Source organism: Lepeophtheirus salmonis, chromosome 6 (assembly GCF_016086655.4).
Source record: "Lepeophtheirus salmonis chromosome 6, UVic_Lsal_1.4, whole genome shotgun sequence".
Taxonomy (NCBI): domain Eukaryota; kingdom Metazoa; phylum Arthropoda; class Copepoda; order Siphonostomatoida; family Caligidae; genus Lepeophtheirus; species Lepeophtheirus salmonis.
Genome location: NC_052136.2, coordinates 40,878,817 through 40,895,612, shown reverse-complemented (window position 1 = coordinate 40,895,612; position 16,796 = coordinate 40,878,817). Strand labels below are relative to the sequence as shown.

Sequence of the window (16,796 nt, the reverse complement as noted above, 5' to 3'; positions counted from 1 at the left end):
AATTGTAATTCATTATTAACCTTATTCTCAGAATAATAGCTAATGAAACGACAAAGTAGAGTATTTCAAAATATATTTGAAGTTCCAAGTTTAAAAAAGAAGGCTTAAATTAAATCTAATCTACATACTAAAAAATAAACCATCATACATTTATGTTAAATATACAAAATTAAACAATTAGAATCATATAACTAATAATAACAATAAATTATAAATATAGAATATTGAAATAATAGATTGATCCAAATAATATTTTCTTGTTCTGACATGAATTCAGATAAATATGTCATAACTTTAAGTTGCTAAACACAAGCCAGACGTGGAGTTTAATCAAAAAAATAATCACCCCTATTCTTCATGTGGCAGTTGCTATATACAATTGTGGACAGAATAGATATATCTCTACCGATGAGATCTAACTAATTATTGTTGTTGTAACCATTTAAGCAGTTATTTTTGCCTTTTATGAGTTTTCTGAACACAATTTCTTGGAGCCTATCAACCATAGCTAAGCCTTAAGTGATAAAAAAGTAATATTTATTGACTATGTAATATTGGAAAACCAAATGATCATAACCAAGTCTTTAAGTGAAGAAACTAGTCTCAGACAAACTAGTTGCAAACCATCCAAAGCTACTACCCCCGTTGTTGTGACCATTTAAGCAGTTGTTTTTGCCATTTAATGAGTTGTGTATCATAATTTTGATATGTTTAGCTAAAATAGAATCATATTTTATAGTTAAATTTAAAAAAAATTGAATACTTACTGTTAGATAGTACAAAATTCAGAGTTCCATTTCGAAATTAGTAAATATTTTATATTTTTTACTAATGACTTGATCATCATTTGGTGTGGATGACTCAAAACATTTTTATATGTATTTCTATAAATGACATCAGTACCAACATCCTCCATTAATTTAATGATGGTTCCTTGGGAAGGGATAGGTTTACCCGTGTATTTCTCTATAAATTTTTTGAACGTAGATGATTAGCAATGGATAAGGTTATATTATATGCAATAAGCATCTTTGTGAGGTCAGAGTTAAAGTCTTACTTGATGTATTCATCGTTAGCTTGATTTTTTAGATGAATATCCATGCTTTAGAAATGAGCTGAGGATAATGAGTGGCGTGTAATTCTAGACAGGGGACTAAAGGCACATTTATATCGACAAATCCGACAAGTCATCTGTTTCTCATCCGGTAAGTATTTTCCAAATTCCTGGACCTCCATTTCCATAAATCCAGACAGAAGGTGACGTTATTTTAGGCATTTTATTCAGTTCTCTATCGACTATCAGCATCTAATATTATATTAATATTGAATAATTAAGGCGGGAATGATAACGTTCTTGATTGATAGAAGAAGATGTATATTATTTAATCAATGATGCCATGCGTATTTATTTGTTTCTCCTCGTACGTTTTTATATTCTTACCAAAATTATCACCCTTAATTATAGTCATACATGTAAATCCAGAGTGTGTTTTTTAGCTGGCCCGTTAATTTGTAATTGGTAGTATAAAGAACGAATTTTATTTTTCTTAGTAGTTGTCATTATTATTTCATTCCTGAGTAATGAATATCCTTTCCCAAATAGATTCAATTATATTTAAAACATGCTTGAACATTCGTGTGTGCTCATAAAAGACGGAGCTTAACCCTAATCCGGAGATATTTCAATAATCAATAGTCGTTTTAATCAGATAGACATCAAAAGAACGAATAATTAGCTAAGGAAATACAGTTTTATAAAAATAGGAGGAAGTCCTTGTTGGACTCAGTGTATAATTGGTTATCGACATCGGAGTACTTCTAGCAAATATCCATGTTTATATTCATTATATCCTTCCTCTCTTGTCCCAGCTAATTGCACCTGATCTAATCAAACGTCATGAGCATTATTCTTTTTTGTTTTCAAAGCATTCTTCAAATTGTTAGGGTTACCATGTTTATTTTCGTTTTCTTTTTAACATGTCCATTCTACACTGGATTTTCTCCTTTGATTTTAGTAGATTTCCCCTGATAATAGCGCATATATTAATTATTTCAAAAATGGAGACAGATACAGGCTTTGTACATAAAATTAAAGTTGTTTATAATTCTGAGTAACGTACCAAGGGTAATGTTTTATTCTGATCCGACCAGATTCCTGGGCTCTGAAGGGCAAGTTTCCCTAATAAGTTGATATTTTTCACAAAGCAAGATCCCGTGTCTCAAAGTTTTTTTAAAGTATGTTGACGATTCGAAAAAATACAAAAAAAAAAAAAAGAATAAAAAAAAAGAATTATTGTACTAACGAAAAAAGGGAGAACGTATATAAAATACGAATTAAAACAGGGAATTAAGTAAATGACTAAAACAAAGGAACGAGTTAGTCTTAGGATGTATCTTCATTATTGTTGAACATATTTCTAATTAATAATTAATATCCAAAAGTTTTAAGTCGAGGCATCTTGCCATTTTTTCACTTGACACTTTTCCTTTTTTTTTCTCCTGCCATTTTTTCCTTGACATTTTTTCCTAAAATCGTGCATCCACCACGCGTTTTCCTTTGTCGATGGAACGTAATGTCTAAGGGTGATAATTTTGGTAAGAATAGAAAAGCGTGCGAGCAGAAGAGAAGAAATACTTATGGCATCATTGATTAAATAATATACATCTTCTTCTATCAATCATGAACGTCATCATTCCCGCCTTTATTATTCAATATTAATATAATATTAGATGGTGATAGTCGATAGGGAACTGAATAAAAGGCCTAAAATAACGTCGCCTTCTGTCTGGATTTCTGATAATGGAGGCCCAGGAATTTGGGAATTACTTACCAGATGAGAAACAGATGGTTTGTCGGATTTGTCGAAATAAATGTGCCTTTGGTCTCCTATCTAGAATTACACGCCACTCATTATTCCCATCTCATATCAAGAGAATGGATATTCATCTAAAAAATCAAGTTAATGATGAATACATCAAGTCAGACTTTAACTTTGATCTCACAAAGATGCTTATTGCATGTAATATAACCTTATCAATTGCTAATCATCTATGTTCAAAAAATTTATGGAGAAATACACGACTAAACCTATCCCTTCCCGAGGAGCCATCATTAAATTAATGGAGGATGTTGGTACTGATGTCATTTATAGAAATACATATAAAAATGTTTTGAGTCATCCACACCAAATGACGATCAAGTTATCAGTAAAAAGTATAAAATATTTACTAATTTCGAAATGAAACTCTGAATTTTGTACTATCTAACAGTAAGTATTCAATCTTTTTTAAATCTAACCCTAAAATATGATTCTATTTTAGCTAAACATATCAAGAATTATGATACACAACTCATTAAATAGTAAAAACAACTGCTTAAATGGTCACAACAACGGGGGTAGTAGCTTTGGATGGTTTGCAACTAGTTTGTCTGAGACTAGTTTCTTCACTTAAAGACTTGGGTATGATCATTAGGTTTTCCAATATTACATAGTCAATAAATATTACTTTTTTATCACTTAAGGATTAGCTATGGTTGATAGGCTCTAAGAAATGGTGATCAGAAAACTCGTAAAAGGCAAAAACAACTGCTTAAATGGTCACAACAACGGGGGTAGTTGCATTGGGTGTAGCATTATAATTACCAATTGTGTATATATGTTGTTATATAAGCATAAATAGCGGAGGAAAAAATCTTTTTTGATGCTCTTAATAAGGAGTAATATCACCGGACATTACTACATAATTAGCTTTTGATCTAAATCTTTACGATGTCATGTTAGAAAACTAGAATAAGTCAAGACTGGTTGCCTGAATTGTCTTTATCAGTTAAATTTGACTGCATGGATTAACTTTTCTTTTTTTAGATAAATATGAAATAAATGAAAGTGGGATTCTAAAAACTTTTCTTACTAAGATTGGAAGAAGATATGGATTGAAATCTAACATTATTTTATGATTTACTTTATTACTAATAATTATTAAAATCTCATCGGTAGAAATATATCTATCCTGTGCACAATTGTATATGCAACTTGCACATAAGGAAAAAAGGTGATGATCTTTTGATTAAACTCCATGTCTGGCTTGTATTTTGCAACCTCAAGTTATGACATATTGAACTGAATTCCGATGTTAGAACAAGAAGATATTATTTGGATCAATCTATTATTTCAATATTCTGTATTTATAATTTATTGTTATTATTAGTTATATGATTCTAATTGTTTAATTTTGTATATTTAACTTAAATGTGTGATGGTTTATTTTTTAGTATGTAGATTATATTTAATTTAAGCCTTCTATTTTAAATTTGGAACTTCAAATATATTTCGAAATACTCTTATTTTGTCGTTTTATTAGTTATTTTTCTGAGAATATGGTTCACAATAAATTACTATTTCATGGAGTGTGACGTTTCCAAATCTACTGTAACGGATAAAAATCGTCTAAGTCAATTATACGTAGTATATCTTTATTAAACATTTTGCTAATAAATACTTTCGTTACACCCTCAAAAATCATAATAAAGCAGGCAACTGATAAATACCGATGTGATTATCAGTGATAATCACATCAGTATTTTAAACAATGATACCATGTGTCTTTCTCCCCCTGTCTCCTCGCACGCGTTTTTCTCTACAATATTATCAACTATAGTAATGTCATAGTAGATATACTATTAAATTTATTGATTTAATTCACGCATAATTATGAAGTGATTGATCTTTATAATTAAGACTAAAATGTTTTTCAGTTTTTCAAACTAAATATACTTTAAAGATAAAATATTATAGAGGGAAATTATTTGATATTTAACAACTTACAAAGTTAACGGACAAAATGAGTCATTTTTCTTATTTTCTTAGCGAATTTGTAATATATTTTATTCGAATAAATGTTCGAGTCTATAAACTTTTGATAACTTCACGAGGTCTATTGGGGTATTTGCTATGAATAATTTGTATCAGTCTATCTATAGCAAATGGTTAAGTATCTACATAGTCGCCGGTGGCATTGATTAAATTCGTCTTCCATTTTCTTTGAAACGTTTATAAATTTTGTAGATAGTTGAATTAATCACCCTCTTGATAGAGTTTGTAACCATAGACTAGGCGGACCATTAAGATATCAGGTATTGATTCGTAATACTGGGAATTTGGGAGGAAATTTTTTGGCCACATACCCCACAAACTATATAAATCCCTTTTGTTGAAAGTTGATTTTCTTGGGAATACTTGCAAAATCTCCTAAATTGTAGAATCTGGGTCCTTGTGTTCTTCTTGTTTAAAAAAAATATATAAATAAATTCTAAAAATCAAAATCTTCAATATCTTTGAACGTTTCCTCTGTTATATATTCGTGATTTTCTCTTAAATTTTTTCCATCCAATATAACCCCTGGGACTTGTTGAATCATGAAATGAGAGTATTAGTCATTTTGAAAATTAACTGGAGCATTTTCAACGATAAACTTTTTCAGAGCCACTGATTACAATAGTACGAAATCGATCTATTGATTCTACAACATTAGGCTGACAGTTATTTTGTCCAATATATATAATTCTGGAAAAAAAAGTTTTCAAGGCAATCCTAATTAAGGTGAGATGTCAATACATATGGAAACTGAATTTCATATTTGATATCTTCATACAACGCCATAATAGACTTTGTTGAAATAATTATGCCGTTTTGGTAAGGCTTTAAGATAACTTCAAGACTTGGATTGGATAATTTTTTTTATTATAGGTTGCGAACTGTTCATGATATCAAATAATTTTTTAATTGAAAGCCCTGATCAATGAAATGATTTCTCAGTAACTTCAGTAATTGAGGAACATATGTAAGCACTTATATACGTTAATCCTTGTTAAATGAATTGGAAATGTATGTTTTATCAGAAGGTAATCCTAATTATGTCCGAAGGCGGATATTTTTGGGTTCCATATCAGAAAACATTCCAAAAATACAAATCCCACTATTTTCCAATTCTAAAATAACATTGAAAAGTAGATCGTTTGTGAATAAATAAAATATATAATAATGTGAATAAAGACTCCACATGGAGTCTCTTTTAAAACAGAACTCAACTCATCCCTTCCGGATATACTCTCAATTAAATAACCTGTAAGGCTCCCACTTAACGTTATATACTTTGTTACCGAACAATCATAGTCGAAGAAAATGGGTTGCTTCCAAGGATATGACAATCCACGAATGAATATAACCTGAATTCGAGACATAAAATAAGAGTAGTAGTATTTATTTACGAAAAATAAAAATAAATTAAAGTATCGATATAAAAATCATCAAATTGAATTTATAACTAATTATGGTAAAAGTAGTTTATTTTTTAAAATGGTCGTATTACCAGAAAATATTCTGTACTACTTGACTATAATTTTTATTGATTAATTGTTAGGGAACGTCATTGAAGCAAATGTTTAAAAACGCAAAAAGTAGTACATATTTATATATTGTAACTTATACTTAGGTCATGGATTACTTTAGTAATTCATGGTTCATTATATAAAACATGAAAATGCAAAAATATCAACGAACTTAACAACTTAGCTTAATTTGTGTTCCGATAAGAAGAGTTCCACATACATTCTGCCACGATATGAAATATTTTCTTAAGTAGGCATATTAAAATAATTCTGAGACATTTACTTTATTAACCCGTTTTATCCAAGGCCTTCAATATTATACATAGGATAGATCTAACTCAGGGGTGTCAAACTCATTTCACATCGTGGCCAACATACGAGCGTTATGTATTCATTCAGGGCCAGGCTATTAAAATCATAGCATACTTGGCTCTACATAACCAAAATAGCATGTATTTCCTTCGTAAAAAGGGAAGGTATTTTGTTTAATAACACTTTAACAATACATTTCATTAATTGCATAAAATTTTAATTTAAAAAGTTTTAAAAAAGTACAAAATACACTTTACATGAGATTTTATAAAGATTATGAAAAAATAAGGACATTAAATTGCACATTTTAAGAAATTAAACAATAATTAGACATACTTGAAGAGCTGCAATCTTCTTATCTGAACATAATCTGCAAATTTAAATAGCAAGGCATGATTTTTAAAACTTGAATCTATTCTGGACTAGTTTTTGCTCCTGAAACTTGCCATCTTTTTGACTGAACGAGTGCATCAACATCAGGTGTAATTTCCTGACTAGCTGTATCTTTTATAATGTTATTTAAGTGCTTATTGGTTATCTTTGAACGCAATTTTGTTTTATTGATATTCATAACTGAGAAGATTTGTTCACAGAGGTAAGTTGTTCCTAACATGCGTATAATTTTAGTCGCAAGGGCTGTTAATTTAGGGTAGCTTGGTATTGGATATCCAGACCAACGGAGTTAAATTTGTCCTTCAAATCTGCGTCACATTGTAGATCAATTATTTCTAGCTGGATGTCGACCGGAACATTAACTGTGAAAGGTGAGTTAAAAGCTGAAAATTCTGTCTTAAGTTGACCAAATAGCTGAAATCGTTTGTTCAAATCTACCAGTAATCCTATAATATTGTCTCTATATCGCTTCAAGTCTGTATTAGGTCTTTCTTCACACACATTTATCAGGCATGGAAAATGAGCAGGGTCGCCAGTTTCCATTTGGGTCTCCCACAAGCCAGCTTCAATTTAAATGCGGTTTTTTTTGTCATAAAACTATGTGACAACTTTTTTGCCTCCTTGCAACATTTTGTTAAGGCTGTTAAAGTGTCCAGTAATATCAATCAAAAATACAAGACCCTGTAGCCATTCATATGGGATTGTAATTCAGGAACCGTTTTTCCTTTTTCCTCCATGAAATGACTGATCTCCTCTGGTAGATCATAGAAATGCATCAACACAACGCCTCGGCGTAACCATCTCACTTCCCTGTTATATGGGAGCCTGTGTGTAATGTTCCTGTCACGAAGAAATGTCTCAAACTGTCGATGGTTTAGCCCTCTGGCTCGGGTAAAATTTAAAGTTTCAACAACCAATTCCATAACGTGGTCCATTTTCTAGGACTTACAACGCTTTACCTCCTGCTGCAAAATACAATGGAATGCCCAGAAGCGATCTCCTCCATTGTGTACTTGCACTTTCGCTTTGAACTTTGTCACGGCCCCTGACTTTATTCGGATCATGGATAGTGCAATGTCTATAGCAATGCTGACAGCGCGTGACCAGTCCACTCCCACTCTGTCCATTGCAGCTACTACAGACACAAAAATGAATTCAGCTATTTTTGTGTCCATCATGGGCACCAACTCAAATAAATTCTTCAGTAGCTGTCAATGTATCCTCAACACCACGAATAAATATCACCAATTGAGCCACATCCGTGATGTCAGTGCTCTTGTCAATTGCAACGGAAAATGCAATGAAACTCCCACCTCTTTGCTTCAATTGACTGGTCAAATCTTCCGATAGTTCTGAAATCCTTTCTTCTATCGTGTTCCTCGTCAGGTTGATAATGGCAAAGGCTCGTCGCTTCTCTGGACATACGAGTTCAGACGCCTTCATCATGCATCTTTTAACAAAATTGCCGTCAGAGTACGGCTTTGATACTAATACTATTTCATTGGCAATTAGGAAGCTGACCTTTACTGAAGCTTAACTTACTTCTCAAATCCGGGCAAAAGGTTGAATGCTGTTTGCTCAGATCCGCAAGAAATTAATTGACCTTATCTGTACTCATTGTTCCTTTTAATGTGTCATATTTCGCGCTGTGGTGACTTTCAAAGTGCACCAAATATTATATTCCTTGCATACCGAAACATGTTGCAAACACACCAAGCACAGTGGGTGTCCTTGTTTTTCCTTGAAAAATATATGATGTGCTCCATTTTTCTTGAAAAATTCTACACTCCTTATCCACTTTTTTTTTTTTTTTTTTTTTTTTTTTTGATAACGACATTATTGTTAATATGGTTGAAGCAGAGAAAAAAAAAGAGAAAAGTTTGATTTACTATCGAATTAGCCAGAAATATATTCGAAAAACTTGAGAAAAGGGGAATATAAAATAGAAAAAAATGAACTAAAAAGGAATGATAGGTTTTATTCCTGTTTTAGTACATTTTTTGTTTAAGGATGTTGTTTCAATATTGTACATAAGAATTTAAAAATAATGATAATTTTTTTGTATATTTTATGTATTGTTTTTCACTTTGCAATTATCCTTCGGAGCTGTTTGAGCCTCATTTCGGGCCAGTTCCGACCCGCGGGCCTTATCTTTGACACCCCTGATCTAACTGTTTGGAATATCATTGCATATATACATATGTCACAGTAGAGATTGAAATCCAGTAAAATCGTTGATTCTCCTAGTAGAGATCGTGATCGTAATCTGTCCTAGGACAGATTAAGATCTCTATAGATTATATTCATTCTTGTTTTTGTAAATATAAAGATAAAAATAAACTTCAAGTCAAGATTTTATATAAACTATTATTATCTTAACGTGTGTACTTAGGGTATCTCATATTTTGGATGATCTGTTGTGTATAGACGAAAAAAATATTATTGAAAAGTTTCAATCTTTAAAAACTGTTTCTGTGACCTATCTAGCCATTTGAAAATTGAATTTACTATTAGTTAAGGAGATGTTTTATTTTTAAAGTTATCCTGCTGAATTTTAAAATTTTCACTTGAGTTCTTTCTACAAGTTGTATGGAAGAATATAATCCTCAATTTTCATTTCATCAATACTTCCATGTTCTCTAAGAATTAGTACAAAAGAAGGGATCTGAGATACTTTATCCTCAACAGGAGATGCTTGAATTTCAATTTCTACGGGAACTGTTATTATCAGGGTGGCTGTTCTTGGGATCACCCATTTCGAAATCTGTAATCATCATCCCCTTGCACCAAGATGCCCCACGGACATATCTCCACCTTATCTTGGATTTTGTAGCTATTTGTTTCGCACTCTCCAGCGACTCGATCTTTGACTATCTGCCCGAATCCACTCAGTGGTTTGTCGCTCCACAACCAACCACCTCTTCTTCTGACATACCTATCTTAAATCATAACGAAGTGGAATTTGCTGCTCTTGCCTAGTATTTTGCAAATGCTTGTCTGTCAATCTAAGAGTCTGGCCCAATATGAATAGTCCATCATGTCTAATGATATTGTAATTAACAACGGATAATTAAGTGATTAGCACTCCTTCCATTCGAACCACTGTCGTGTTTGTTTATTTTTATTTTCTCTTATTATATATTATATTAGTGATTGTAACTATATCAGTTTAAAATAATCTTGCCATTTTTCTAAAATCAAAGCACACTAAAAGTTCTTCTGAGCATGCACAATTTTCTTAAACAACAAGCTACAGACTGTCACACTACCTTGTGGATGGAATATATATATTTAGTTTGCTCATACCCTATAAATCCAGTTTAACTAAAGTTCATTAAAAATTTATTGTCTGAACTAGAGACTGGTTTATATAGATAGGCTGTGATGACTTAAAAATATTTCACTTTTACTTTCTATGCACTTATATAAACTTTTTTTATAAGTATTGGGGTTATGGTGTATTTTCAATTACGCCTGTTCGTACAACTAATATGGCATATATAAGAGTTGTAATTGATTATGATTTCTGAATTAAACACAAATCAATCCGGACATAATATCGATGTAGTCAATAAAAAAAAACCAAAAAATACATTCTGTAGTAAAAGGAGATATTTTTGGAGAGGACCAACAATTAATATTTTATTTAAAACATGAAGTAATTTGAATTATGTATGTCATACCAAAAATTCTGGTGACCTTATTGACAGATGTAAATCTTTGAATATTCTCATTTAGCTTTTCCTGACCCAACTAAACGATGTTTACTTGAATAGTTTGAAGGGACTTCATTATATTCGTATTCTATGTCTTCACTGGGATAATCAATTATTTCAATTGAATTCGGAGAAACAGGTACTACTATATATTCTTTATTTTGAGGATTTGGTCTAAAGAAGATTTCAGATTTGGATATACTACAGTATGCTTAGTATTTTTATTTTTTTTAATATGTGCTACTTTTGTCAAGCATAAATAACAAGTATGTGATACGGTTCCCGGTCCCTCTCTATGAAATAGATAAGGTAAAAGACAAGATGACGAGAAAAACCCGTGCAACATATATTAAGAGCCCAGTTTTTATTCTAATCTCCAACTTTAGAGCCAAAACAATTTCCGTGAAATCTTTTGATAAATGGTGTAAAACATCGTTTCTGGTAATGACAAATAAAACTAAAAATGACCGGATAGTCCAAGCAGATTTTTTAATGTTGAATACGTATTTTACAAAAATTATAGGTATATATTTATCCTTCACCAGCAGATAAGCCCTGGTCCATGGATAAGCCAAACACTATTTTGAAACTTGGAAATAATTACAATTTAAAGAATGGCTGCTTACATGGTTACTTATAAGTAAAGTGCATAGTACTATATTTTAATCATAGTAGTAGTTTTTGGTATTTTTCTCAGGGGGGCATAATAGTAAAAGGATAAACTGGGGCGTCCGCACCAATATATGTATTTTTTTTTTTTTTTTTTTTGGGGGCTTGGTTTTATAATATTTTTGAAAAATATTGAAAAATTAAAATTTTTTGGAAAAAAAATTAAATTTCAAATATTAAATTTCTAAGAAAAAAGTTTCAAAAATCCACAGCTGTTCACAAAAAAATTTAATATCCTAAACAAAATTTGAAAAAACTATTCAGAGAAAATTAAATTTTTTCGAATCAAAAATTTGAGAAATTATCAGTGGATGTTTCGTTGCTAGAGATTCCTTCCCACTCATGCACACTTTTTCATTGATGGAAACCGATCCCGTTTTTCAAATCTCAAGAGAGATTTAATTTTAGCGCGACCTCTATCTTTCTTTCCTCCCTTGTTCTTTATAGTATACAAATTTTGATGAACTTTTCTTTTAATTAAGATCAATTCAAAAATGATCTTTACCCTTATGATTGTGATGACCTTCACCCAAATTGACAACAATATAGAGCATTTTGAGAGAATTCTTTTTTTAAATAAAAGTTCAAACCTTCAGCTATCAAATGAGATATTTTTAAACATTCTGGATTTAATATTCTTGAAGCTAAGAGTCTCTGAACAAAAAAACATCTATTTTCAATTTAAAAAAAAGCTTCTTTCATTTTTTAATAGTGTCATGTGGCATCATAATTTAATACCGTACGTACACAGATTTAGGCTTATCTTTTACATAAATTTCCTTTTCTATCAAACCATACCTCAAAAAAGTGTATACATGAGTAATATACCTATCACCAGGAGATTATCACAGATTCCTTCCCCAACGAATTGAAAAATTAAATAACGAACTCAATTTAATAAGATAATAGAATACTAATTTGTTATTTATTTGAAAGGCATATTAACGGGGTTGCGTTTCTATCCATTGTTTGTCATATGTAATCCATGGTTTTCATTCATTTGTACCCTCTGCCTTAAATCAGTTATGACTTATGGCCAGATACGATATTATCCATATTTTTGAAAGAAATATCCAAATGTTCTACGAATACATTAAAATACTCAACAAACATTACATACAAATATCATCCAATCGACAGATACAGAAATAATATCTTATGGAAACTCGAGTTATAAATATGAAGAAGTAACTACATTGACAAAAATATATCGTGGCATTATATAATAGTTTAATGTTAAGCATTGTCCATTAATACATTTAGTGATGTAGGTACCCAAACGTCCTTATTTGGCTCCTGAACAAATATCACATTTCTATCAAGATAGATATTGAGACTTCCACATCTGTATATTTGTTTTCCTTCCTTGAATCGATTGGGCATGACAGGGACAAATAGTACTCCATTTTCCTCACATCTTTTGGCAACGAGGTCTCTAAATCCCATAGGAATAGGTTGACGAATAGTTTGAGGAGGTTGAGTCATTTTTGGACGAGAAGGTTGACTTATTGGTATGTTAGGTGTACCAGCTATACTAACTCCTCCAACAGACCGGCTCATCATATCCAACGCCATACCAAATTGGTGCTTTATTTGCTGATGCACCAGTATTTCTGGGAAAAAATAGACTTCCATCCTTCATACCACTTGGTAACCTCATTATAATTAGGACGATGATTCAGCCATGTGGCCAACACTTGAAGCCATTTAGGGAAGAAATGTTTTCCAATAAACCGACAATGACATTGGGAGGTAACATATCCACCCACTCCATGACAGCATTCCAAGGAGCTAAATCTTGTTGATGGGGATTAATAATTAATTTTTGGATGGATATCTCTAATTTTGGTAATACATATTTTATTAGAAACGCATGCATTGAACCTTTGGAGAAAACTTCTTTCCATGGTAAGAGAATTAATTTGGCAGACCTATCAGAGGGATCCCAGTTAGACAATGCATTGCCCAATTTATTTCTGATTGTTGGATAAACTATCTCAAATTATTACTCAAAAGAGGGAAGCCATGGATGAAGCCAGGAATGAATAGGAACAGTATCTGTTTGAGGATTCCAAACATTAACATCATTTTGAATTTTAGGCAAAACGAGTTGGAGCAAAATATTGTCCTCCATCCATTTTGGAACGAGAGAAACAAACCAAGAGGACAGAAAGTTTATTAGTGCATCAGGAGCAACTTTGGCTTGCCAAATATTCACTGTGGTTCTCACTTTAGGCATCCAACTCTCCCAAAGAATAGAATAATAAGGATCCTCTTCAGGCGAATTAGCTTCAGGATTTATGCAAAGAACGTTTTTCCAACAATTAAAATTATTACGGATTTTTTCACTACCGGAGGAAATTAAAGGATTCCATACACTCAATTCCTTTTTTAAAATCGGGTTGACAACAGTAGAGGCGATATAAGGGATTTCATAACGAATGTAATCTTTAGTAAAGTTGGTTTTTAACTCAGTGAATAATTGGAGAGAGTCTTCTGACGAGAGATTACCCTTGGAATGCCTTTCTTCGATCGTATCAAGTGCATCTAGGATTTTGTTCAGGATATGAATTTCACTCGATTCTTTATTAACTATAGAACTCAACTTTTCCTCCTCGACAGTTAATACTTCGATCCTATCTTTATGATATTTAACTTTACGATCTGAAGAAATGATGTTTTCTTCACACATGTCCACTAACATATTCAGATTATGCATCAATTCAGGAAGTTCAAAATGCATTGCAGAGGGTATTTTAGATAACTCAGTATTCATTTCGACATCTTCGTCAGGAACATGCTTAGAGGAAGCAATAGCATGATAACCACTCAGAATGCGAGACTCTTTTCCTGTCATGTCGATAACTTTAGTTCGAGATTTGATTTCTGAGGCATTTTCATCCTCATCATTATTTACTTTTCTCCATTTCCCTTCGTCGAGAACTTGATCTATACTTTTGTACACATATTTAACTTTAGAATTGTTAGAGATTCCCTCTTTCCTCCAATGAGATTTACTTCTTTGATACTCGTTTTCTTCATCAGAATGGACTTTTTTGGGCCGATTTCCTTCTTTTCCGTAAGCTCCGATAGCACCTTTCCCTTTTCTTTGAAAAGCTTCAATGATACTGTGCCTACCTTGTAGATCTTTCCCTAGACCTTTTCCTGCTTGATAACCCATTTGTAGCAATAACTTGGCTCCTATTCCTTTGTGTGCTTCTCCCAATCTCCAAAACCTCTTCCCAAAGATACATTAGGGTTATAAGTACTTGAACGCAGACCAGCAATTTCCCCACCTCGAACTTCGTATTTCTCTTTTTTTCTGCCACCACCACCACGACCAAATGAAGGTCGTTTATTGACTTCTTCATCTGAGTCTGAGTCCGGAGGTGGTGGCGAGTCTTCTTTTTCTTCATCTTTTCCTTTTTTATCATCTTCATCTCCCTTTTTTTGAATTCCAGCAGACACAAAACCAATTGGCCCACTATAAGCTAAATTTCGAGTTTTTTTTTTCTTCCCAAAATCTAATTCATTTTCGGATTCATCATCAGATTTATCAGCCCATATCCCGTAAATAGCTGAATGTTTACTCCGCCTTGGCCGCCTCCTATTTTCATAATTAAGTTCATCATCAAGATCCTGATCGGTAATTTCAAATGGCATCACCTCTTCCTCATTAGCCATGATCTGCAAAACAATAGTTTAATATTTCTTTATGAATTCAAGTAAACTAAGAATTTTATATTTCATCGTTTTTTATCATTTCTTTTATTAATTTCTTTCTTTCTTCTGCTTGTCTTAATTTTCTCATCACTAAAGTTTCATAGTCATTATCACTCTGCAGCGTGGAAGCTGTTTGAGGGGTTTCAAAAGGCATGACTTGAGGTGTAGTAGATTTCTTGTCATTCTCTGAGACAATTTTTATTTTTAGAGGATTATCCATATATCCAGTCTCAATTTTGGCGGCAATGGAAGCAGCATTTGAATCTTTCATCTCAATCAATGCTGATTTTCCTAATACGATGATGTTTTGAATGTCGCCATATTTAAAAAATATTTTCTCTAAAGACTCTTTATTGTAGCGCTCATCTTCTTTCTTCCACTTTAGTTTTATTTTATCAGTTGAAGAAGGTGTAGTAGAATTATATGGCTCTGAATCTGACAGATTGAACAATTGGGATTTCATAAGTTCTTGTTCCTCCTGAAGTTCTTTGGATCCTTCTTCACGCAAACGCTCAATTTCTGTAGCCAGTTTTTCTTCATGGGATTGCCTCTTTTGAACTAAAACTCGTTCTTCTGCCTCTTTTTCTCTTCTTTCCAAATCCTCTTTGAGTTTTTGTCTCTTAGCATCTAGCTTTTTGTGTCGTACTAGTGCGGCCTGTTTTGCTTTAATAACATTATCGTAGGCTTTTCGTGCCTCAGTATCTGTTAGTATCTTAAGAGCTTCTGAGAGGCGATGAAAGGTTTCAATAGCCTTAGGATTGTCGGGGTTTTTATCTGGATGGCATTTTAAAGCTTTTTTACGATAAGCACTACGAATAACTTCTACCGTAGCATCAATGGTGATATCGAGAAGAGCATACAGATCATCTTGAGGTATCATGATTGAGACAGGCGCTTTTCTAATTCCTTTAAATCTAAAAAGTTCTTTGAGAGAAATTTATCTTCAAGGTAAAAGACGGGGATTTCGTAGCGATAGAGACCGAACCACTTGCTATTCTCTAGAATATAAGATAAGAAATAAAATATTGGAGTAAGTAGAAATAAAATGAATTTGGAATAGTAATTCAGAACCTGGCTCAGTGATGTCTACTTCTTTCAATTCGACGTCAAGTCCTGAAGCCAGAAGATCTTCTTTGGCCTCTTCACAGAGTGTGCAATCCTCTTTGCTATAAAGTGTCAACACTTTGCGGCTTTGAGAGCTAAAGGAAACAAAGGAACTACATACACCCAAAAAACGTCGAAAAATATCTTACGACAACCGAGATAAACACCGCTGACTAAAGAGAAGGATGGAAACTAGACCCATTTGGTATTTACCCACTCAGTCTGACATTAAATGAACAAATAAAATTGAACATATAAATCCCCCAACTTCGTACAGTATTATGACGTCATCATATCGACGTTTTATGTAAATGTAAACCAAAGCCAAGGTTAATAGAAATATGATCTACCGTGGTTCTTACCGAACCGTGGGTTTAGAGTACCGGTTCATTATAGTTTATACATGGTTAGTCCCAATGTTAATAGAAATTGCTATTAACCTTGAACCAGAGCCATTGAGTTTTTCTAATATCTGGAGTGAAGCAAGGGTC

The 16,796-nt window shown here is 32.4% G+C and overlaps 1 protein-coding gene and 1 pseudogene across 1 annotated transcript; both read right to left on the bottom strand.

Annotated features, from left to right (window-relative positions):
• Positions 1 to 12,371: 12,371 nt before the first annotated feature.
• On the bottom strand, positions 12,372 to 15,162 carry LOC121119226 (tuftelin-interacting protein 11-like; annotated as a pseudogene).
• A 2-nt stretch (positions 15,163 to 15,164) lies between these two features.
• LOC121119227 (dnaJ homolog subfamily C member 17) lies at positions 15,165 to 16,609 on the bottom strand. The gene is made up of 3 exons (XM_040713848.2): positions 16,455 to 16,609; positions 16,273 to 16,400; positions 15,165 to 16,199 (listed from the first exon to the last, which is right to left on the bottom strand). Exon 3 carries the CDS (start codon positions 16,079 to 16,081, stop codon positions 15,218 to 15,220), a length of 864 nt encoding a protein of 287 aa, XP_040569782.1. The 5' UTR covers positions 16,082 to 16,199; positions 16,273 to 16,400; positions 16,455 to 16,609; the 3' UTR covers positions 15,165 to 15,217.
• Between the last annotated feature and the right edge of the window lie 187 nt (positions 16,610 to 16,796).

What these genes read in the sequence shown, in the direction of transcription:
- LOC121119227 (XM_040713848.2), bottom strand. Translation starts at nt 16,081, where the DNA reads ATGATACCTCAAGATGATCTGTATGCTCTTCTCGATATCACCATTGAT.